Raw genomic sequence first — 22958 nt, forward strand, 5'->3', positions numbered from 1 at the left:
AAGACTGAACACACACTAAATCACAAGGGTAAGATGACGTACGATTGAGGAAACTGCAGTGTTGGCAAACACCACAAGTCTGTCTTGAGGGTTTTTGTTAGATTGTGGTTCATGTTTCCTCTAACTGGAATTTCCATCGAAAAACAAATGAAGTCACGCAGGTTTGCCTCTTCACGGCATCACGTGTATGTAGGTTTTTACAGAAGTTAGTGTTGAAATGTTGGGGCTATCCCACGGCTGTGTTCATCACTAAATTCCTTGATAAAAACAAAACAAACTTTAAATCAAATTACGGATAGTTCAAAGTATAAATGTGCTGATGAAGCCGATGACTGGTATTTCGGTTCTCTAACAGTGGTTGGTCCTGTGATCAGTGATAATGGAAATCGCTCTTCCTGTCCCAGAGACTGAAAACAGATGCGATTTAAGTGTTGGTTCTTTCAGTTCTCTCTGAAGCTGCTGAGAGATTTGCAAAGATATCTTAGTTTGGTGGTTTCCTGGTTTCAGTTGTGACAATAACAAAGATGTATTTTAAGCGTGAGAAGATGCTTCTTTCGTCTTTTTCTCAGACGCAACATTGCGAGATGTGTCGGCGTGCACATCTGAGCTGGAATGAACCACAAGGGTTGAGTGTAGAATAATGTAAGGTTACCAAAGGTGCCTTTTTATGCAGGCAAGTAAAGTTGACAGCCACAGCGCCACCTACTGTTGGACAGTGAGGTACATGCCAATCTGTCCCTTGTGGATAAATGACAGTCACAGACATTTGGCACGTGGTTTATTGGATTCCCTTTCAGTTTAAAATCTCACAAATAAAATAAACACAAAACTTCATCGAGGGCTCAGAGGGGAATGGAAAAAGACAAAATTATTTTGCTAAAACAACAACAGAAAAAAACGACAGTCACTTGAGAGCGCAACACACATTCGCCCACACTGTGACTTCCTGTTTGCTCTGCAGGTAAAACAAACGACCCTGTTCACATCCAGTGAAGGAGCCTTTTAAAAACTGCTCCCTTCTTATTCTGACTCAACAAATGTTTGCACATGGTTCAACACAAACTTCAAAACGTGTACAGGGCCGATGCCAAGGGGAATATTTCAGAAATGATATTTAGCGAAAGGTAAACTCTTTAAAAGACTATTAACCCCACCAACACTCACACACACACAAACACACACAAACACACACACACACACGCACACACAAACTTGCATTTCATGTACAAGAGAAGCAAACTCTAAAGACACACTAAATGCTCACAAACATTAAAAGGCATCTAGAGCATGCATGTAAAAAAAATAAAAAATAACATGGACGAGCTACAGTTTCCACTGGAAGAGCCAGCCAGTTTCTAACAGCATACCTTCAGGAACAAGTGAACATGTTGAGCAACAGTTATTGAGAGTGTGTGTCTGTGTGTGTGTGAGTGTGTGTTTACAGGAGTAAATCTGTAATATAGTCAGTTGAGGGACCTGCCACCATGTTCAGCATCTACAGGGAAGTGAAAGACGCAGCTCAGAGAAGAGATAGGAGGTTAAAGATCGAGATGAGAGGCAGAAGACACACAAACACCCACACGTCCATACACACACATGCACTAACAAACACATACACACATACACGCACTAACAAACACACACACAAGATGGGACACGTTCACTCTAGGATGCGGTGAACTTCCTCAGTGTGATGACGATGAGGGCGAGGAGGACAGAGGCTCCCAGGAAGACTGCAATGACGATGGCTGTGATGGCGCCCGGCCCCAGCACCCCTGCGCACACACACACACACACACACACAATCACACACAAATGAATACACACATATAAATACTTGAAAACATTTAGTGGTTGTGCTTTTTCTATGGTCTGCGTCAGTTTTACCTTCCTCCTCGTCCACAGGCTGGGAGGGTGTGGCGTCCTCGTTGTCGTTGGTGAAGGACGGCTCTGTGATCTTGAAGGGGTCTCTGGTGGTGACGTCGCTGGGTGGCTCCCCTGACATGGTGTCCTGGTTGTCCCTGGTTGTTGAGGCCGGGTCTGCGACTGTCTCTGCAGAACAAGAAGAAGAAGAAAACCTCACCACTTGTATTTTTGATGAACATGTACAAAACTCCATCCATGCACTGACGATGATGACTTCTGGGCAGTACGGACTAACCCTTTTTTTGTTTTCCCAAGGCGATAATTTCACTGATGGAGGTGCATGACTTTGCTAATGGCTCTGCAGTGCATGGCTTTACACATGGTTCTGTCTGTAGTGACTCCAACAGCCTCGCTCTTGTCTCACCAGGCTAACGGCTCAGAGCGAGGCATAAGGATGTCTTTGTGGAGGATGGACATTTTGTCCGTTTGAGCTACAGGTAGCCTCTCTACGTGCTTCTCCTTTCCACATGGGTTCAACCGGAAAAAAGACCCCCTTCAACCACAGGGTTGGTTGATCAATCCAGTGCAGTACAAACAGCTTCAGGGGAGGCAGTGAGTTGTTGAGTGTTTACAGTTTTTGTACAACTCTTTGCACCCTGGTCTGTCGTCTGTTCTCCCTCCTTCCCAAATTGTCCTCAGACATTCCTCCCATCTGAGCACGAAGTTCCCCTGAGACTTTTCACACCTCTGCAGGAGCCAGAAGAACAGGAGTCTCTCCTCAAAGCCACAATTCCGTCTCCTGACACGAACCTTTGGAAAGCGCTCGGTTGAAACCATTGAGAACGCCTCTGCCACTGCGTTTGAAATCCGGAGAAACGGGGGGGAAAGATTTGAACTCCATCTTTCCCTTGAAATAAAACAAGCCCACCCTTTCACAGGCTCAGTGATTCACTTCTCCTGCCCTCGACTCTGCTCATACCAACAAAACCGTAATCCAAACATATTTACACTCTGCATTTTTAACACGACATATTGACTTTGTAGCCTGTGACACTCTCAGTGAACTCCTTCACCCTGTCTCTGACCAAATAAGCCTCAATTAACCATCTCAAATCAAGTAGAAAACAAGATCACTAATAAACAAGTGTGTGTGATATCATTTCAAGTCTTTGTGCTGCTGATGGATTCTGATGCTGCTGCGTTGATTCTCTGCTTCCTGTCCCGCAGTTGGATGAAGGTCTGGAGGCCCGGGCCTGTGGCCAGCTCAGCCATCAATGAGGCCTTCAGCCCAGGGCACAAAAGGCAGCCTGTGCGGTCATGATGGGCGGCAGGCTGCAACCAGTAGCAGCCGGCCAGGCCCAAACCAGGCACCGGCCCGGGCACTGGATGTCAAACAAACATGTTTATTTAATCGTCGATGTGTGTGAAGGGCTGTGCCTCCACGGACAGCTTGATTTAATAAGAGGGCAAAAAATAATAACAGCATGTTTTCCGATGGTGTTTGTTTCCACAAGAGGGGTTTACTCAGGCTTGTAATTCGTGTTAAATGGAATTAATGTGACTGAATCCTCTTGTGAGTGATGCAGCTCCACGGGCCTTTGATGGGAGCTCAGGTGTCCTCCTCCGTCAGCACCACCACACACATAAGTTCTTATGGGAATGGGTTATAGTCTGGATTCTGTTTTAACAATGCTAATAATACAAACATGTAGTTTTTCAGACAGCTGACTTGATATTCTTTAAGTAGTTTAAGTTATGTCTTTTGCTGTACTATTTCATTGACAGGGGCAGATCCAGGGACAGGGCCTTGGGGAGCACTGACCAAAGCTGAATATAACTATGCTAATAATAACTATGCCGATTTGTTAAAAATAAAATTTTCAAAATGTTCTTAATGATATGCAGCTTTTCCGAAAGCTATACATTTTACAGTAAACAAGGAATGACTTCAACATGCACTGAATCAGGAATGTTCTTGGATGTTAGACAAATAATTGGCCCTCACATCCACCCCTGTATTTCAAACTATTCTTACCTTGTTTTCAGTTGAAAATTTCAACTCATTTGTGTTTATGTGTTTGACTATGGTTCAACACTAAAAAGCATTCCACTTATTTTTAATCCTGCTGGAATGTTTATTATCCTAAACACATGTTTAATTTATACCTCTCTTCTAAGCATGTGCCCGTGGTTGGTAATCTTTGTACCAGACGTCACTCAAGGCCTCTCCTTCTTTGACACCAAACAAGTCCAGATTCATAAAGGCCTGGCAGACGCGGAAAAACACAGACGGCCATTTATTTGTTCCTCGGACCTCGTCGGTCAGGATTTCACACCAGCCAGAGAGATGACAAAGCGCGTAGACGGGTGCGTGTGAAAAACAACCAGGACACACACAGAGAAGCACGAATTGATGCAGCACTAACACGACATCGCTGGTGTCGTCCTTCCCTCCCTTCACCCTCAGTCCACAGGGCATGACCACATTTGCCAGAGGAGAAAACCTTTTTACAGGATTTTTAGATTTGGATAATAGGTCTTGTGATAAAATAGCAGTGATGAATCCCTTTTGTGTTCTGCAGAATAGACTGAGTCTCTCAGACAGTCGGATCGGCCATTTTGAAGAAGATCAAATGTAAGTTATTGTCAAACTGCTGTTGCTTAAATCTTCTTATTTGACAAATCTCAGTTTGTTTCCCCGCAATGAATCACACATCGGTGCTGCATGTCACGCTGCGTCGGTCACTGGGTCGTTGGGAGTCCGATTAGACATCATGTACTGTACATGGCGACCAGTAAGGTCTATCAACATTTGTCTCGTCTAAAGAAATATGTAAAATTTACTCAAATCAACAAAATAAACCTCCTCTGGGATCCATGAGGATAGTTCCACAAGTCAAATCAACCATAAAGTTTATCCCAGTGTGTTGTGAGGCCTTATAAATATGTGTCCTCGGCCCCGGAGGTAAATTCTTCTGCACGGGACGTCAGAGAACTCTCCCTCGTCTTCAGATGTTGAGGTCGAGCTCTTGATGAGAAGCTGAGACACAATCTCACCAGTTCCAGGCTCAAAAACAGTTTTTATCCCAGAGCCATCACTGACTGTCTTCCGTTTATACATCTGGATTGACTTGTACGACAATATTAAGGTACAATACTGTTTTTACCTCATTTACTATGCAATACTTAAGCACCATGCACTATTTTATCAGCTTTTACTTTTAATGTATAAATATAATCTATATCTTTCATTTAAATTTGTTTCTTTGCGGCCATCACTTATCCTGTGAACGTCTCGGAGATGCTCAGCACATTTCAAAGTACAATTTACAAAGACAATAAAGGCCTATTCTATTTACTAAATTAAAACCATGGCCTTTAGTGAATACTCGGATCTGACAATGCACAATGTTTATATATCTTCAAAACCACTACTCAACGTATAAATCAGTCACTTATTTATATGTGTTCTCCTTCTTCTTCTCTCTAAATGTATTTTCTTTTTTCCAGGTTGGAGGTTCTGTACAACTTCAGAGTTTCTGTTTCTCTTCTGGAAGCCGTAAATCTAAATATAAAGCAGAGAAAAAAACTTCCTCTTTAGATTGTACCATCCAGAGCAAGAAGAGGAAGAAAGGGACATTAAGGAAACCAGAGCAACAATGTGTTTGTAACTATGAGTTCTACAGCTCATCTGGACCTCAGCTCTGGAGCTGTGATGCTGTGATCTGAGATGATTTAAGAGGGTGAAGAAGAGGAACCGAGAAACGCAGATAAAAGTAAACTAAAGTAAAAGAAGGACCAGCGAGTTTGTTGCCTTTCTTGGTCATTATCATTTTTTACATTTTTACATTTACTTGTCATTTTGCCGACGCTTTTGTCCAAAGTGACTTACAATTAGTACACTCAACATTCATGAGGGGCCATTTAGGGGTTTAGTGACTTGCCATGGACACTTCGGCATGCAGATGGGAGAGAGTGGAGTTTGAACCGGCAACCTTCTTGTTGAAGAACCACCACTCAAACCACTAGGCCACACCACCCCTCATCATCATCTCATCCTCCCCCTCCTACACCATCACCAGCACCAAAACTCTCTCTTCACATGCACAAAATAAACCCAGCACATGTGGACGGGTCCACTGCCTTAAATCCAAATACCGAGACGACACAGAATCATTCAGCTCAGAGTCAAAGAGGCTGGGGGTTTTCAGAAGGACACCATGAAAGCAACTGAGTCATCCTGTTGGTCAATGAGCAGCTTTCACTGCCCCCTGAGCTGCAACAACTGCATCATTTACATCACGCTGCACACATCCAAGTCTGTGTGTGTGAGAAAATGACACGTATACACACACACCTTTGATTTGATACCTTTACTCAACAGCTGCCTTATTATCTGCAGCTGGAACTATAAGCTCTTGGAAAATAGCAGCTAAACCTAAATGATCCACAAATTGAAGTAGACAAAAAAGAAGTTATTACACAGTAATTAAAATCAGTTATTTTTCCTAAAAGGTTAGAAACTTGATTCAGAAGCTTTCCACAGTTTTTGATTTTACGAGTGACAGATTTTTTATAAAAACCAGCCTGTGGTTTTAAATCATCTGTTACATTTCCCATGTAGCACACGCAGGCAAAGATGCACAACTGTCACCCAGACACACAAATGAAATATTAAAACAAACCACATCAGCGAGCCTCCAGAGGTTTACCTGTGTGAACGAAGACGACCAGGAGTCCGAGGAGCATCAGCACTCTGCACATGCTGCTGCTGTGAACCATGGTGGCTGTGGGGCTGAATGTCCGACAGGGAAAATTTAAAGAGTCTCCGAAAACTCCTCGACCAGTGACTTCAAACGAGTGAATCGCCCGGCAGAGGAGCAGGAGAGGAGTATAGTGGAGCGCAGGGGGGGGGGGGGGGAAGGGGTGGGACTGTAGGTGTGTGCACAGGATGGTCTGGACACTGTGGACTTTGTGAGAACCGCATCGCAGGGACCACCCCTCTCCAGATTCCTCCAGCAACAGAGTTGGGTGTGAGGGGTAAACAATCAGGAGCAACAGACCTTACAGAGTGGGTTGCATCACAAAGTCCCTGCAGGTTATTTTACTCCTGGAGGAAAATATCTAACCGTAGAAAGTTTGACTTTCACAAGGAAACAAAGACATTGTTGGAGGTCTGGAGGAGTACGGTCATTTTTGAGTGATGGAAAAGCCCATCTAGAGCACAAACCACCAGGGAGCAACAGTCCCTCTTATGAAACCACATTCAAATTCACTAGATTCTGATTATTTAGATCTTCACCAAATTTCTTCTATCAAGGTCCATTAATTATCTTGAAATGACAGAAAATCTAGAAAACTGTTAAAGAGAAAAAAAGGAAGCCTTGAAACGCTCACTCAGGTAGTTTTGGCGTAAACCGAAAACTTACAAGAGGGGCACAAAAAGCTGAATCTCAACCAGGGGATGATTGGCCACTTCATCCCAATACTGCAGATAATCGTGTAGCATCAGACATATTTGCCACGTATTAAGAAAAGTTATATTAATATCAGTCCCCCCCAAAAAAAATAAAGTGGATCCAGGTCAGGGGGCAGATTCCCGAAAGTGTTTGACATTTTCACTGGCTTCCCACGTGAGACGGCTTCTTCATAACCATGTTGAAAAAAAGACTTCCAGAATTACTTCTCGAGAGAAGAAACTTTTTTGTTTATCTGGTTAATGCATAATAACAAAAAAAATCCTGATTTTCATCTCATGTTCTCTTCAACACCAGGAAACACTACTTTACTATTTACATTTTGTAAAACTCTCCATAGTGAATTACTGCCGTGTTGCTGCTCGACTGAATGTGGATCCAATTCATTTGTTTTCGTGAATGGTTCAGACACAGGTGTGAACAGCCCCACACATCAGACTGTTTTATTATTCCATACCGCAATAAAAAAAAAGTATGAGTCCAGCAGATCATTTCATATATTATAATACAGATGCAGAGTTGAAAGTTTATTCTTTAAACAGCCTAGTATTTTACAAGAAATAGATAACTACTTGGAACTTTTGAACATGCCCTTAAAACAGGACATAAGTGGGTACGAATCCTTGGGCTCTACTGTGCCACACTTATCCATGAACACCCAGCAGAGAACGGGGAGGGGAAAGAGGAGGAGGAGGAAGGGGGGTTTAAATTGTAAGGGGGAAAAATGTCAATAAATAAAACAAAACTATGGATATAATCTCTCTAACCTTTGCAGAATATCCCCACAACCCCATCCATATGTCCCCACTTTTAAAAGAAACGATCCCGTACGCTCGAGGCCAAATTTGAAATGTGTCATCGCAGTGGATTTGTAAAACGGGTACATGCTTTGAGGTGGAGCAGCCAAACAGACTCTCTCGCTCCACAAACTTGAGTTGGTCAGGTGACGGGGATGTTCCACTGGCCAGTCTGCTCCAGACCAGTTCTCTCCTTTTAGTCAGATTACACGTCCGTTAGTAACGGGAAAACACACTGGGCCTCAGAGAGTTTGTTCACAATTTAGAAACTATGGGGACATAAACAACCAGAGAATGTCTGATAAGTGGGAAACTGTAAATAAAAAAAGGTGAAAGTCGTGGCAGCAGTCCGAGGCCGGGGGGGGGGGGGTTTGGGGTTAAACAGCTGCTGTTGAAAATGGGATACAGTCAGTGGCGTTGGTCGGCGGCAGTCCCTTACAACTCCTCCAAAGTCTCTATCTCTCCCATATTCAATCTCTCAGAGGCCGCGTTCACAGAAAAACCTGAAAATTGAAAAAGGCACAAAGATACGAAATTAGTGGATGAGGTGTGAAGAAGCAGGGAGGCGTTGTGGCTGACGGGTGTTTGCTCTTACCTAGAAGGCTGGGGTCTGCGCGGACCATCTTCTGCTTCTTTTTCTTCTTCCCGGAGGTGACGGTCTCAAAGCGCTGCTGCTGCTGGCCACTCGAATGGTTGGACGACTGGTAGAGCGACGGCGATCCTGTTCCGCCCCATACAGAATCCTTGGCGAGAGAGAAATGTGGATGAGACATATTTTACAAACACACATCTGCAGCTCAGTTCAAGTTTACCCACTGGGATTGTCTGGAGATAATCTGCTTCCATATTAGTATGTATGTAGACAATCAAAAGTTAGGTGTGGAAGATCTAAATACTATCTATCCTCCCAGCAGACTCTTGATTGCATGGTTTAAACAAGGAAACCTTTTGTGGTTTAAACATTTGTGATATGAAGCTTTCACGGGCAGATTGGACAGATTTGGTCTTCATCCTCTTGCATTGCTATGATACAAACTGATGTGGGAATTAGCTTAATGGCCCTGTTCACTCATGCCAGGCAGAAATAACCTCAGTGAAAGATATTTTCACCGAAGAGGGACAGCTGTCTCTCTTCTTGATCGTAGCACAAGGCAACGTGGGAGCAAAGCATTAAGAATCCATATGCTGATCCTTTAAATAACCAGTACGCCGGGCTCGCTCACCGGCTGCTGTTTGTGGGCCTGCTGTTGGTTTTGCGGCGCCTGCTTCTGTTGATTTGCGTTCTGTTTGGCACGACGTTCCAGGAACTGCTTGGCAAAGTCCTTGGCCTCTGGAGTGTCCCCCAGATAGGCCCTGACGTAGTCGTGCACCTCATATGGAGAATCCACTTCTTTCAGGAAGGAAGCAAACGTAGGAACTGGCAGGGAGACAGATGGAGAGTATTTTTGAGTTTTGGCATTCAGATATGCTCCATCAATAGTTGTGGGTGCAGCGCCTGAGCACAACATTCTTTTTAATAGACGTACCATCCAGATTGTTGGCTGCGTTGAGGGTGTGCAGGGTTTGCTCACACCATTGCATGAAGGTGTCCTGCTGGCTCTTGTTGACCCCTTGGAACAACTTTAGTAGCTTCTCCTCCTCTTCTACCTTCTTGTTGACTCGCCCACTCCCGGAGTTACTGTATGAGCACAGACAAACGCAGGAGGAAGACAAAAGTCATTAAAAGCTGTGAATTACTCACATCCGTCATGAGAGGATAAAGATGTTTTAATAAATACCTGAGGTTGGCGTTCCCTTTGTTATTCTTCTGCGTGCTTCCTTTCTTGGTTGGAGGAGGTTGCTGAACAGCCTCCTTCACGGCCTCGTCCCAGAAGCCCATGTTAGAGTTGTGGGTGTCTCCCCAGATGCTGCTGGAGTCCGAGCCCCAGTTAGTGCAGGGGCTGGTGTTGACAGAGCCCCACACTGAGCTACTCAGAGATGTCTGTGAAGAGAGCGACATGGGATCATCAGGATTTATTAAACTAGCTATAACTTTGTTGACATGGCAAGATGTTTGGTGGATTAAACATCAGGAAATAGAGAGAAATGCTTGATACTATTTACTACAAACCAACTCTAGCCCAAGGGAACAGTTCATAACCTAAAGATGATCAGTTAATTATCACTTTATACGGAGAAAATCCTACTGTGCTTTTGCACTTAAAATTCATTGTTTACACAGTTCCTGATTCATTCCCTTTTTAATGACTACTTCTATTATGTAATTTGGGTTTCAGTTCATCTTAGTGTCAAATGTGATAAAAACAAGGCAACATGAAAATCACAGCTTTCACGCAGCTTTTCTTAAACTGCTCACAATGATTGAGAACAGAAACGCTTTAATCCATTTCCAACTGCGCAGCAGCTTTCAGCCAGTAAGAAACTTGGCGTTGTACATGTCACTTACGGTTCTGTTTTGTGTGCGGCTCTGTTGGGGGACAACGGGTTGTGGTTGTGGTGGCTGCTGCTGCTGTGGTTGTGGTGGTGGTGGGGGCTGCTGCTGCTGCTGCTGCTGTTGTTGTTGTTGCTGTTGTTGTTGCTGTTGTTGTTGCTGCTGCTGCTGCTGCTGCTGCTGCTTCTGTTGCTGCTTCTGTTGCTGTTGCTGCTCCTTTCGCTGTTTCATCTGCTGGGCTTCCTCCCTCTGAATCTCCAGCAAGGACTTGGTAGCAACTGGCTGTTTGGCCACAGTTCCCCAACCGGACAGCTTGGCCTGAGGCTGCTGAGCCTGTTGCAGGGCTTGGTGCTGCTGTAGCTTCAGGAGCTCTTGTTGCTGACGTCGCTGCTGCGGGTCGAGGAGAGACAAGGAGAGTGAGGGCATGAAGGGAATTTAATTGTTGTGGAGCCATTTGGGCACCATGGTTTGTCCTTACCTCCTCCCGGGCCTGTCGCTCTCGCTCCTCTTCACCTTTCTGGATTTCGGCCAGTGACAGGGTGTTCTGAGTCTGGTTAATGGCGTTGGCTGACTGGTGGCCCCACTTCGAAGAGGATGGAAGCTACAAACCAGGGTGAAGCGTACTGTCAGTTTCAGATGTATAAATATTTTGCTGATTTTTGCTGACAAATACTGTGTCCTGCCTATGAGGTGTTGCAATAAAGGACCTGACGATAAAATATCGATGGAATCGATGTGATAAAATCCTGTAAATTAACCAGTTCCTCTTACATCATCTTGGTTTGTTTCCATCGTGATGCAGTAAAAATATGGTTCACACACCAACATAGTAGGTATTGGTTATTAATACTTGGGTACATCCTAAAAACAGCTGTTTGCAGTGCTCTTCATCTTTTTCATAGGGTTTTCATTGAGTTAGATTCAGGGTTTAAGGACACTCATCCCCTCTGAACAAGGCGTTATTATTATGAATTTCAATTCATTTACCGAACAAAACAAAACGAGAAAACACAATGAACCTAAAGATCAAATTAACTTATAGCATCATTATTATCACCATTTATATATTCATAGATAATTCTCCTTCAACTCTCTTTAAATAATGATCATTCTCATGGTCACATTAGTCCTTCTCCTGACCTTCATTTGTGCAAGTTGCTGTTGTTGCTGCTGTTGTTGAAGTCTCCTGAGGGCCTCTTGCTGCTGCTGCCTCTGTCTCTGCAGCTCCTGCTGTCTCTGCGCCTCCTGCTCTCTTTTTTTCAGCTCCTCCTGTTGCTGCTGGGCGAGAGCAGCCGCCGCCGCCGCCGCCGCAGCAGCCGCCGCCGCCTCCTCCGCTCGCTTCTCATCCTCACGCCTTCGCAATGCTTCAAGTTCCTCCTGCTTTCTGCGCTCCTCTTCCTGGTGGACATTGCAAATTAAGGAGACAAGTTCAGAATTGATGTTTAAACACTTTTTTTGTATTACTTTTGCTGAGCAATGGCGCCCTCTGCAGCCAAAAGGGGAGATTAATTCTGGAGGAAGTGGTTTTCATGTACAACCCCCCCCCCTGAAAGAACTGAATTACTTGACCAGAGCCTCCACACCACAGCCCCCTTCTCCCCACAATGTTTAACAACATACAGTCTTCATGATTCCCAGCGATCCAAGGTGCAGTTGTTTTAACAAGAAAACCAAACTCCATTTGGAACCCTTGATGTTTTTTTCCTTCACGAATATCAGAGATTGACACTGGTTTTTACTAGAGTTCAGCATTATCCTTTAACTGGGGCCTGATTCTGGAATCTGGAAGCATTTGATTATTACTTTTCACAGCAGATACCCACTCACCCATGTAACATAGTGCAAGAGCAGGTGTTCTGGGTGAGTGCAGGTGAAAGCAGCAACAATCTACCAATTACAAGCCAGTTTGCCATTAAAATGATTTTGAAGACGATATTTTAGGTTCAGACTGTTGCTTTAAGGTACTAAGGAAACTTGCCTGTTTGCGAAGGAACTCTTCTCGTTTCTTTATCTCCTCTTCTTCCCTCCGCCTCTCCTCTAGTCTTCTTAGAGCCTCCTCCTGTGCCAGTCTCTCCTCGTCTTCTTTTTGCCGGCGCTGTGCCTCTTCTTGCTCTCGCTGCCGCCTCAAAGCCTCCTCCTAAAGATTTATGACACTGGGTGAGTTTCAGTGTCATCACGGGCTGTAAGTGCTTCAGATTGTAAAGTTCGGATGTTTGACCTGTTTTTGCCGAGCCAGCTCCTCTTCAGCTAATCGTTTGCGTTCCTCCTCCTGTCGAGCCCTCAGGGCCTCCTCCAGTCGTTTCCTCTCCTCTTCCTCCCTTTTGGCTCTCATCTCTGCCTCACGCCGCTCTAGCTCCAACTGGTGGAAAATAAGCATATTAAAAACATTCATGTTATCTGTAGCGATGGAAAGAAATCTTGGCATATTTCTGAAACTTTCTTTTACATCTCTCTTGCTTTCCTCAATTCCATGTGGCCAAACTTTTTGACAGTTCAGTCAAATTTGAAATCTTAACAGGTTTTGCAAGTTGGCAATTTACTTTTTAATGTTTTCTGACATCAACACCAACTCATGGTAAATCTTTGTTATAATACAATATAATAAGTTGGGAGAAGTCTCATTAAGACAAAGAAAACAGAAAAATAGGTAGGAACAATGTTTACCTTTGAAGCCTTTGACTTTTCTAACTGTTGCATCTGCTCGATGGTTGGAGCCTGTGCCATGGAGTCTATGGGTAAATCCCAAACACTGGTGCCATCCCATGCTGTCGAGAATGATGGAATATAATGAATTACACTTGCTATAATATTACGTAATTTCTTTCTGGACTGAAATTTGACACTCACTACTCGGAGCAGCTTGTTGGAGTTTTGGTGTGCAGGAAGCCTGAGAGGACGAGTTCTGCATTTCCCACACAGAACCAGAGTCTGGTACAGACAAGGACCGGGTCACAGGAGGTAGGGGGCTCTCAGATGCTCTACAATGACACAAAGCAAATAAACGAATCATAAATACAGCGTTATCTTGAGGTAGAGCTGACGTGTCTGTAGAAGGATGCAAGTGTTATCGACCTTATCTTGAGTGCCTGGTATTGCTGTAGTAGCAGGTTGATCTGCTGTTGGTGTTGCTGCTGTTGTTGAAGAGGAGCAGAGCTAAGAGCTGCAGCCTTCTGCTGGGCCAGGGCCTGAGCATACTGCTGCCTGAAAGTTAGAAGACACGTGGGTAAGAGAAACAAGAGGAAAGGGAAAGTTAGGGTTGAATGAATAGATCATGTATCACACAAACATGGAATTGAATGTTTGACTATCTATCTAGCGACCCAAGGCACCAAACAAAAAGCCTGTCTAAAACCCAACCATTGCTTGAAAACCAAAACCCGATGGAGGGTTTTCTGAAGGCCTGACAGAATAACCAACTTCACAGCCTCTGCGGATAATGCCATACCTGAGAAGGTATTGATATTGGAGCTGCTGTAACTGGTAGAGATTGAGAGCAGTGAGCTCCTGCTGCCTCTTCAACCTCTCTTGGTCACCATCACCCTGCATCACATCCAGAGATACACAGTTCCAATAAATAACGTTCAAACAAACGGTACAAACATGTGACATCAAGCAAAGCGGGGACTTCTGGGCCTCTGCTCTGATGTCAGATTGTTAAAGAAAAGTCTTGACTTTAAGAAATGAAAGAAAATGGCACATGCCTGTAAAGGTGGAGGAGCAGCGCCTGGAGTGAACGGTACCCTCCCCCAAATCTTCATGATCTCTCCGAGGGCCTGAAATACGTCATCACATCCTCTTTTGACCAACAGTGACACTGTGAAGTAACCAGCTTGAAACCACTCAGTCATCTCGTGGTTATTGAATGGACCTGAGCAAGCACAAAACCAGCATTGGAAACAGGAACGGTTTAAGCATTTTTTTTATGTATTTAAGTCACATTTTAAGCACATTAAAGCTCCCCAAGTCTCACCCTGTATCTCCCCCTGGGGATCTTTGTAGAACCACTTGAGAGCAGCTTCATGGGTGAGCGGCATGCTTGCAGACTTGGGCTTCTCTGAAGTCTTTGCTGCTAGTCTGTCATCATCCACCACGCCATCTTGTAGGTACGCCACCATCTTTTCTGCCTCCTGGGAGGAATTTTTTTATGTCATTTTTGCCATATTTTAGATCAATATGACCTAACATAACATGTTTGAATAGTCAACAGATTGTTGGGGTTTAAGGATGAAATTCAATAAACAGATTCTGAATGTGAATATGCAGAATCTGAAGTTATCTGGTTTCTCTTTTGAAATTGAGCAAAATCACATTTTGAGCAGGCTTTGGTAACCTGCAGGTTAACAGTTAGAGAAACACATTGATTAAAATTAATCTGCTTCATCGAAATCATACGCAGATAGCTGTTGATAGAGGATTAGGCAAAATGTCGCCTGGACCTAGAACACATACAAACACTGTTTGTGTTTTGTGTGGAGAAACATCAACTCTTGTAATCAAAGAAACTAAGTGAACTATAAAAAGTGTAGAGTGAACAGAAGACAAAGTCTTGGCCTGGATATCTGCTGTCTACACTAGAACCCCAAACCTTTGGCAGTTGCGCCCAGAGACTGATTAATCATCAGGTGATAGCTGATGGACTCCGAGAATGATAGTGGACAGACATCCTCTGACATCATGACTTTTGAGGAAGAGGGAAGTCATTTCCCTGGAATCGTACTATTCACAATGTGCTTTTCTCTTCATTGAGAAAAAGATTTTACCTCTAAGAAGTGTTTGAGGAATTGTGGTCGAGGACAGCAGCCTTACATTCTACTGATAGAGCTTCCTGTTACAGGTGAAATAACTCACCTGTTCAAAGTGTTTTAGTCCCTCATCTTCATCTGTGTGATGTGTCACAGCAGTAGGCCGGCCTATATGTGCCATCATATTCGAAGGGAAGGGCAAAGGGTTGTTCAAGGACACCGGAACCTCCATGGGCTTTTGCTGCGGTAGCTTGACACTTGGCGATGGAGCAGATACATCTGCATTCAACAGGAAATTGAAAAAACAGATGTCAGAAGGATTTCCTGGTAGGTAGAGTTAAGTACCAGGGTTAGTGAAGAACCAAAGCCCACCTGTAAGGGTGGTAGAAATGTGGGTCATGGGTAGGGACTTCAGCCTGCTGTTGGACATCGGGATGTGCAGGGGGACTTTGCAGGTCTCTGGAGGGAGCTCCAGGGGTGGCTGCCGTTCAACTAGCCTCTCAGCCTCCTCTGTTCTGCTCGGCTGGCTTGGGGGAAAAGACTGGCCAGAGATTTGAGGATCCGAGACAGGAGGTGCAACAGGTGGAGGCTCTTCTGACACTCTGGAAAACTCTGGAAAGACAAAACAATATTGAAGGAATGACGTAGGATTACATTTTTTTTTGGTAAATAAAATCGGTGGGCTTTTACAGCTTTCCCTGAAGACGACGCAAGCCACACTGGTGCTTTTCTGTGGCTCAATTTAAAATGTTGATGATTCAGAGGAAGCACAAAGCACGTTTAGCATTCCTAGTTAAATAAAAAAAAACTGTTACCAATGTCACTTGAACTAACTGACCTTTTCGATCAGCTGCTGATTCTGTTTCTTTGGTCTCCTTGTGCTGACCGTCCTCCTCCTCCAAGCCCTCTTCACACTCTTCCAGGGGCTTGAAGTCGACCTCTGCCTCTTCCAGGATGGGTTCCTTTGAGGCTTTCTGATAACAGATATACAGAAAAGTTGACAATGATCCTATCTTATGAAGGTTTCCAGTGAAAGGAATTATCTGCTCCTTATTTAATGAAATCAAGCCATTCTTTACAAATAAATGGCAGACCGATACTTCATTACATTGATTTATTCCTGAGGTCTCGTCTAACCTTGAGCGAGAGAAAGGCGCCTGATGAGTCGAAGGTGCCTGCCTCCTCTTCTGCGTCCTCCAGACACCACTCCGGCAGACTGTCTCTCTCGTCTTCCAGGCTGCCGCTGCCTGACCGTGGCCTCCTGTAGCCGCGCTCCTCTTCTCTGGCATCGAACGGGAAACGGCGACGCTGCTCTGGGTATTCCCGCCACCCTGCTGACCGAGGGGCATCTGAACAAAAAGGGGGAAAATAGTTAGGATTAACTCACTAATAACTAAACTTAAACTCATGATATAACTTAGCTTCATTAATACGGACATTCATCTTTTGGCCGCAACTGCACAAAGTTCATCCATAGATGCCAATGACATTTTGGCATGTGCAAGTCAAAAACACAGTGAAGTTAAGAAAGTCACCAGTGTCCCTCTAAAATTATTTAAAACAAGCTAATCTTGTTGCCAATGTTAATGGTAAGATACCATGACTGGGAAACTTAACAGATGTAACTCCAACTTCACAGATGTAACTCCACATTCAAGTTGACTGAATGGTAAAATTCTGTTGCCCAACGTATCACCAACACAACCATATACAGGCTGTGACAAACAAATATTGCTTATCTAAGGAACAGGCCACACAGCAAACATGGCAGTACACAAAGACAAATATACTTGTTAGCTGGTCAGTGCAGGGCCCACCTGGGCTAGGGGGGCACCACCGGTCACCGTCCCGTTGAGAAGCCGCCAGTCGACGGCCCCACTCATCTTCCTCGCCATTCTGATCATCACGAGAAGAACGCCAGTTCCCACTCTCTGCACGGAACAAGTCATGCTTCCTTGGTAGGCCTGGCACAACGTCCTCGTAGTTTGCTCGGACTGAAAAGAGAAGTGGGTAGGGGTATTATTAAAAGTGCATCCACCATCATTACATTAGTAAAAGTGGTGTTCGAGTCAAGATTAGCTAACTCACTTAACAAATCAATTATTGAACACAAACTTACTGTGGTTCAATGGAAAATGTCCCGGAGCAGCATCTGTCAGGGTCACAGGGAGGAACAAGGGGCAGAAGGTAAGCTGCTGCATTTGTCAAAGAGTACGTCATGTATTGACTACTTACGCAACAAGATTTACAACCAACCTGGCTCTTTTCGAACTGGCTTGTCAAACCTCCTATCTCCCCTATTGAAGTAAATAAAAAACATTACATAAAGTCAAATGTTTGACTGCTATGTAGAAAAAGCTTATATTGAATATCTGTACAGGGTCAAAACCTTGTACATTCTTGCAAAGAAAACTGTCTTTCATACCTCTCCTCCCAGCTCTGGGAGCGATGCATCTCCCTCGCTCCGCGACCAAAACCTTCCACATCATCAAAACTTCTTTGGTAAAACCCTCCATCTCCTCTTCCTCGGCCTGAAAGCAATGGCAGGTAGAAGGGACCCAATATGACTCATTAACATTAAGCAGCTTAAAGGCTTAGCACTTTTAATGAACACACTTCCAGCACCCACTGCAAATAATGGTGAATCATACTGCTGTAATGTACCTTTCCTTTTCATCTGGTAGATGTGCCACAAACAAGTGGTTGTTTTTATTTTATTTATCATGTTTGAGCGCTATTTTAAACATTTGATTTCTTGTACCTACAACAATTTCTAAAACATCCTTCTATTAAACAAGATGTCTCAACAAAGGAATTTTGAAAAAAGTTAAATGAAAGCCCCAGTCTGTCCCAAATGCTCTGACGATAAGTCTGTTCATTTATAGCTAACAGAAACCTGCATTAAATTGAACTCTACCCACTTCCTGGTCCTAAAGCTGGGTGTGTGTACTTAGGCTGTGTGAATCAAACAGTAAGGGCAAACAGTTGAAAGTATAGGACCTATACTGGAGAAGAAACTTCAGTATAAATGATCAGCTGTATGCTTTTATAGATAGCCTGGTTAACATTTAGGGCTGACTAATCAATAATCTAAGCACTTTAAAAATCACAAATACATTTTGGAAGCTGTATATAGGTGCGAGTGCATTCATACAAACAGCTGTTAAAGTATGCTGAGTAAGCACGACACCTAGAAAGAGCTAATTTTACATTCCTTGTCTCAAGCTGTGCCCAAAGTGGTGGGATTCGCCAAAGGCACCTTAACTATCAACAGTTGTTGGGAGTCTTTAACTGCACCGAAAGAATATATAAATAGCTAAAAGCAACTCATTTGAAAAAAAGACTCCTAGAGTGTAAACTATGCCTGCCGCTACTTGAAATGAGCAGGGAAACTTGACAAATCCATGTAATATTTCTTACCTCTACCCCTTGAGGTACTTCGGCCTCTTGGTGCCCCCACTATTGGACCATTTCCTCGGCCTGCCAGCCGAAGTACTGCTGCACTGTTTACAGACATGGAAAAATTTCTCTGCAAATACAAACAGGGGGAGGGGAGCAGGGGGGCGGACAGCCAACTCTCAGCACTCTTCTTGGCACCCATTCATTAATTGCTAGCCCTAATTACCAACAATAATGTATATTCCAAGAACTGTAAAGAAAAGGAAGCCAACTGGCCTCATAAGTCAGAAACAGTTTTTAGCATTTCTCTCTAGCCTGACAATATGACATGTTCTCCTACCTGTTCCTCCTCTGTAAAAGACACGAGTGCCAGAGGCGGCAGGGGCTCCTCTTGCAATATGGGCAGGAACTCCTTATCGTGTAGGTCTATAGGGATCTGGAGGAGAGAAACAGTCACAGGCAATGAAAGGCTTTGACAGAATTGTTATGAAACAACCAATAAGGGAGATGTAAATCTAATCTCAGCAGTTCCATTATTGGTATGCATATCATGTCGATTGCAAGATTACAGCAAAGAGGTTTTACCCACCTTGTTGTCCTTTACATAAAGTGCTAACATCTCTTCTCTCCCGTAGCGATAGTCTGCAAGTTTATACGTTGGCAACACAGGGGAGAGGGGTGGAGAGGCAACAGGGTTGCTGCTTCCACCACCACCACCGCTGCTGCTGTTGCCACTACCTCCAGACAGGGCACGGAGCCTGGAGACAGAGGAAGGGTTGTTAATATAGAAAGGACAGACAAAGGGGAGACTGGCACGTCTCAACAGGTGAGGACAAGCTGAAAGAAGTAATCAAAGGGAAACCAGTTTCACAACCTACTCCCCCCAGATTAAATCATCAGATTGATCATGAATTCATAATTTGTCAATTACCATTCTGGTCCAAAGTTGAGTGTCTGGGTTTCGCCCATACTTCCTTTAAGGTTCTGCAAATATGAAAAGGGAGGAAGGGGATTAGAACAACTTAAGACACCTTTTAGATATTGTTTAAGCATCATGATATAAGGACAATTAAACTTAAAATAATATGATAGAAAGAGGAAATCATAGCAGTAAAGAAGCTGGACACAGACATTCAACGATGGCAAGTATTTAAAAAAAAAAAAGACATCAAAATTGTTGCAGATTAGTTTTCTGTGAGTGGTCTCCCTCTTTATTTGACACATTATTTCAACTCCAGTTCAATGTACCCATTCAAAATTACTGAGATCCACATCTGAAATCAACTGATATCAGGACAGGTAATTACATACCATATAGATTTAATTACAGTTTTACAGAGACAACACTTAACACTTCAGTTATGTAAAGCTCTTAAATTGTTGTAACTGGCTTCAATACGGTCGAACCTCTCAGGATATACAACCCTTCCCAGTAGGACAGACGACCAGTGTACAGTTTCAATGTGCTATGGCTATTTTAGGAAGTCCCCCTGCCTGCAGGGTGGGTTTGTCAGACACCTGGTGGTATTTACAGAAGCAAATAAGTCATACAAAAATAACATTAGGATGTCAACAAAATCCGTCGTTTGTTTACTTGCCCCCACTGTCAAGGCTTAACTAAAGTTTAGGCCAAAAGGCAAAGATCTAGGCAAACAGGGATACTTGATCACATATCGGGCACAGCAGACTCACAGTAGCACTGACCATATGGAAGTCAGTAGGCCACGTGTAGGTAGACAGAGCAACAGGACTGACACCACTGCTGCTCACTGGGCACGTTTTAAAGTACATTGGAAGCTCAACGGCCGGTGGAGTTTACATAACGTTATGAGTAGTCTGCTGTACAACGTGTTCAGGTCAACTTGCCTCTGTTTACCTATGTCAACAGGAAGCCGCGATAGAGGGTTTAAAGTAAAGGTCGGCAGAAAAAAAATGACTGACCGCTAAATTCTCGTGAAGTTGCCCGGGTTGTTAGCTTCAGTAAAAAGTAGACCGGGGAGTTGAGGAGCACTCAGCAAACCAACGGTGACCAGGCCGACCCGAGCTAACGTCGGCTACATAACTGAAACATGCCAAACCGCTGCTCACAGCGCTGCCTGGGATCCGCGATGGTCACTCGGGAAGGTTAAGGTGGAAATGATTCACAGTTAGCAGCATTACGTTAAGCTAGCGCAGCAAGCTAGCACGTCAAATAAACATGAATCATGAACGAGACGTGTGTCACTGACACTGGCCAACTTGTCTCCTAATGGTTAAAAGTTGACCACAGCGGTGCGGTTGTGTAGAAAAGGTGGCGGCGTACGTGTAGTTAAAGAGCTACTGGCTACATGCGGGTGCCAAAGCAGGGGTAATATCGCCAACCAGCAAAACGATCAGCCAACTGTGTGGGTCTGCCAGCGCATTAGCTCGCTGGCTAATTAGCGTGCTAGCTAGCAGCGCTTTCCTCCCACTGTATCGCTGTGGAACGAAAATGTCCACACGCGTGTTGACAATAATCAAGTTTCCCACGAAAGAAAGGGTCTCGTCACGTATTCTACCAAACTAACCAAAAGCTGCCCTCCGACAGTAAATCTTATCTCCCCCACCAACACTTGCAACTAGCACGCTAGTGTATTAGCTCCCTAGCTACACGCGGCCTTCCGCGCAGCTTGGATCCGCAACACAATTTCCTCGTCGGGCCGTCCCACACTTCACACGACCCGGACAAGCACACACGGTTACTGGAGCCCGATGCTGCAAGGCCACGTAAACATGGTGGTGCAACAACAGTCCTAAGCAGCCGAGCTCATCGGAGTATGGCTCTCTGACATGACACTTTAATTAACTGTACGATCCGTCCTATTGTAGTGTATTAAACTTTGGCTGTCTTACCTCTGCTTGTTCTGACAGCACAAGGTTTGTATTCGAGTTGTGTGGCTCGCTCTCGTTCTCTCTCTCTCTCTTTCTCTAGCTCTATCACTCACTCACTCGCTCGCTCTTCCTCTCTCTCACCGTTTTCCACAAGATGGCTGAGCGCGGGTCACATGACTCCTGATAAAACCCGTTTGCCGTGGTCGGATTTGCTGACTGGTGCGTGTTCGCAGAGAACGAGGTGCGTGTGAGAACTGTATCGTTGTCATGTTCCGTCAATCTGCCGTGCACAGTTAAGCTAGACATGTCGGACACGTCACACACACTGTTTTCTAAATGAAGCAAGAGTGAACTTTGTTTTTAAAGACCCCCCCCCCTCGCCCCACTAAAAAACACAATGTACAAATATACATTAGTTCACTACTTCTGGATTTTTATTTGAATCTGCACCGAATTGTACACTCTCATAAATATGAGTCCCTTACACATGTCTGATTCATTTGTCTTACCAAGATCCAGGAGATATTCTATAAGGAAATGATGAAAACATTAGAAAAAAGTCCAATCTTGCCCTGTACACAATGAGCTTCTAATACACATGTGCAAACCGTGAATCTGCCTCTCAGCATAATAACAGAATAAAATACACTCATATAAACAACACATTTCCTTAGAGAACTACATTTCCACACTATTTTTTGAGTTTGTACCTGTTTGTTTTTCTTAATATTTGTGAACTTTAGAACTTTGAGACTCTTTTGGGTTTAATTTATGCAGGGTGTTGTCATATATGAACAAAAATGGCACTCAGTAGGCCGCATACCTCCGCTAAGGCCCCCTTTATAACACCACATTTACATTCACAAGATTTGCATCTGCACCAAGCTGCACAAACATAAATATCAGTCCCCTAAATATGCCAGATTTGATCATTAACGTTCAGAGAAGCAAATAAGTGTAAATGTCAACAAAAAAAACCCTCTGTCACAGTAAAAGCAAAATGACACCCAGTAGAGCATACACCTCTGTCAAGGCCTGGTAGTCCCCTAGGGAACCACTTTCAAATTCACTAGATCTGGACTTTTATTTGGATCTGCATCAAATTGTACAAACTCATAAAGATCAGGACCCTTTACATGCCTGACTTCTTTCTATTAAGATCCATATAATATTCTATGTCGCAGACTTGAACAAACGTACGACTGCTTTGTGAACAGAAACGTTGGTGTGCATGAACAGGAAAGTGATATCTGATCACAGATCACAGGAGATGCATCCAGGGTGCTCTTTAATGCAATATGAGCTGTCCACTTGTGATCAGAACCCTCAGGATGGAGTGTTATTCCAGGTTTGAACAGGGTCCAAGAGGGAAACTGCAACAGAAACAAATGCTGTT

The 22958-nt window shown here is 44.0% G+C and overlaps 2 protein-coding genes across 3 annotated transcripts; both read right to left on the bottom strand.

The window, feature by feature from the left end:
* Positions 1 to 772: 772 nt before the first annotated feature.
* Positions 773 to 6708, bottom strand: snorc (secondary ossification center associated regulator of chondrocyte maturation). Its single transcript, XM_062404907.1, has 3 exons — positions 6579 to 6708; positions 1888 to 2052; positions 773 to 1775 (listed from the first exon to the last, which is right to left on the bottom strand). The coding sequence occupies exons 1-3, from the start codon at positions 6646 to 6648 to the stop codon at positions 1666 to 1668; spliced, it is 345 nt and encodes a 114-aa protein (XP_062260891.1). The 5' UTR covers positions 6649 to 6708; the 3' UTR covers positions 773 to 1665.
* Positions 6709 to 7772: 1064 nt separating this feature from the next.
* gigyf2 (GRB10 interacting GYF protein 2) lies at positions 7773 to 21714 on the bottom strand. Of its 2 annotated transcripts, none has more exons than XM_062404118.1 (29): positions 21584 to 21714; positions 19644 to 19696; positions 19302 to 19470; positions 19053 to 19148; positions 18734 to 18842; positions 17739 to 17844; positions 17570 to 17610; positions 17433 to 17465; positions 17131 to 17307; positions 16451 to 16662; positions 16152 to 16287; positions 15686 to 15925; positions 15420 to 15592; positions 14542 to 14698; positions 14273 to 14439; positions 14017 to 14111; positions 13644 to 13772; positions 13419 to 13549; positions 13236 to 13336; positions 12790 to 12930; positions 12550 to 12708; positions 11712 to 11969; positions 11050 to 11172; positions 10587 to 10961; positions 9919 to 10121; positions 9667 to 9818; positions 9364 to 9557; positions 8736 to 8883; positions 7773 to 8643 (listed from the first exon to the last, which is right to left on the bottom strand). In XM_062404118.1, exons 2-29 carry the CDS (start codon positions 19679 to 19681, stop codon positions 8576 to 8578), a joined length of 4131 nt encoding a protein of 1376 aa, XP_062260102.1. In that variant the 5' UTR covers positions 19682 to 19696; positions 21584 to 21714; the 3' UTR covers positions 7773 to 8575. The 2 variants fall into 2 exon arrangements, with proteins under 2 accessions (XP_062260102.1, XP_062260101.1); XM_062404117.1 differs by having other exon boundaries at positions 17104 to 17307.
* Positions 21715 to 22958: the final 1244 nt, after the last annotated feature.

Source organism: Platichthys flesus, chromosome 14, assembly GCF_949316205.1.
Source record: "Platichthys flesus chromosome 14, fPlaFle2.1, whole genome shotgun sequence".
In the NCBI taxonomy this organism is placed as follows: domain Eukaryota; kingdom Metazoa; phylum Chordata; class Actinopteri; order Pleuronectiformes; family Pleuronectidae; genus Platichthys; species Platichthys flesus.

Excerpts from the sequence above, each read along its gene's own strand:
- snorc (XM_062404907.1), bottom strand. The coding sequence starts at position 6,648 with ATGGTTCACAGCAGCAGCATGTGCAGAGTGCTGATGCTCCTCGGACTC. Across the intron at positions 2,053-6,578 it reads GGTCGTCTTCGTTCACACAG|AGACAGTCGCAGACCCGGCC; the intron begins GTAAACCTCTGG and ends CTTGTTCTGCAG. Across the intron at positions 1,776-1,887 it reads GCCTGTGGACGAGGAGGAAG|GGGTGCTGGGGCCGGGCGCC; the intron begins GTAAAACTGACG and ends GTGTGTGCGCAG.
- gigyf2 (XM_062404117.1), bottom strand. The coding sequence starts at position 19,681 with ATGGGCGAAACCCAGACACTCAACTTTGGACCAGAATG. Across the intron at positions 18,843-19,052 it reads CTTTTACAGAGGAGGAACAG|AGAAATTTTTCCATGTCTGT; the intron begins GTAGGAGAACAT and ends TTGTATTTGCAG. Across the intron at positions 10,962-11,049 it reads AGCGACAGGCCCGGGAGGAG|CAGCGACGTCAGCAACAAGA; the intron begins GTAAGGACAAAC and ends CTCGACCCGCAG.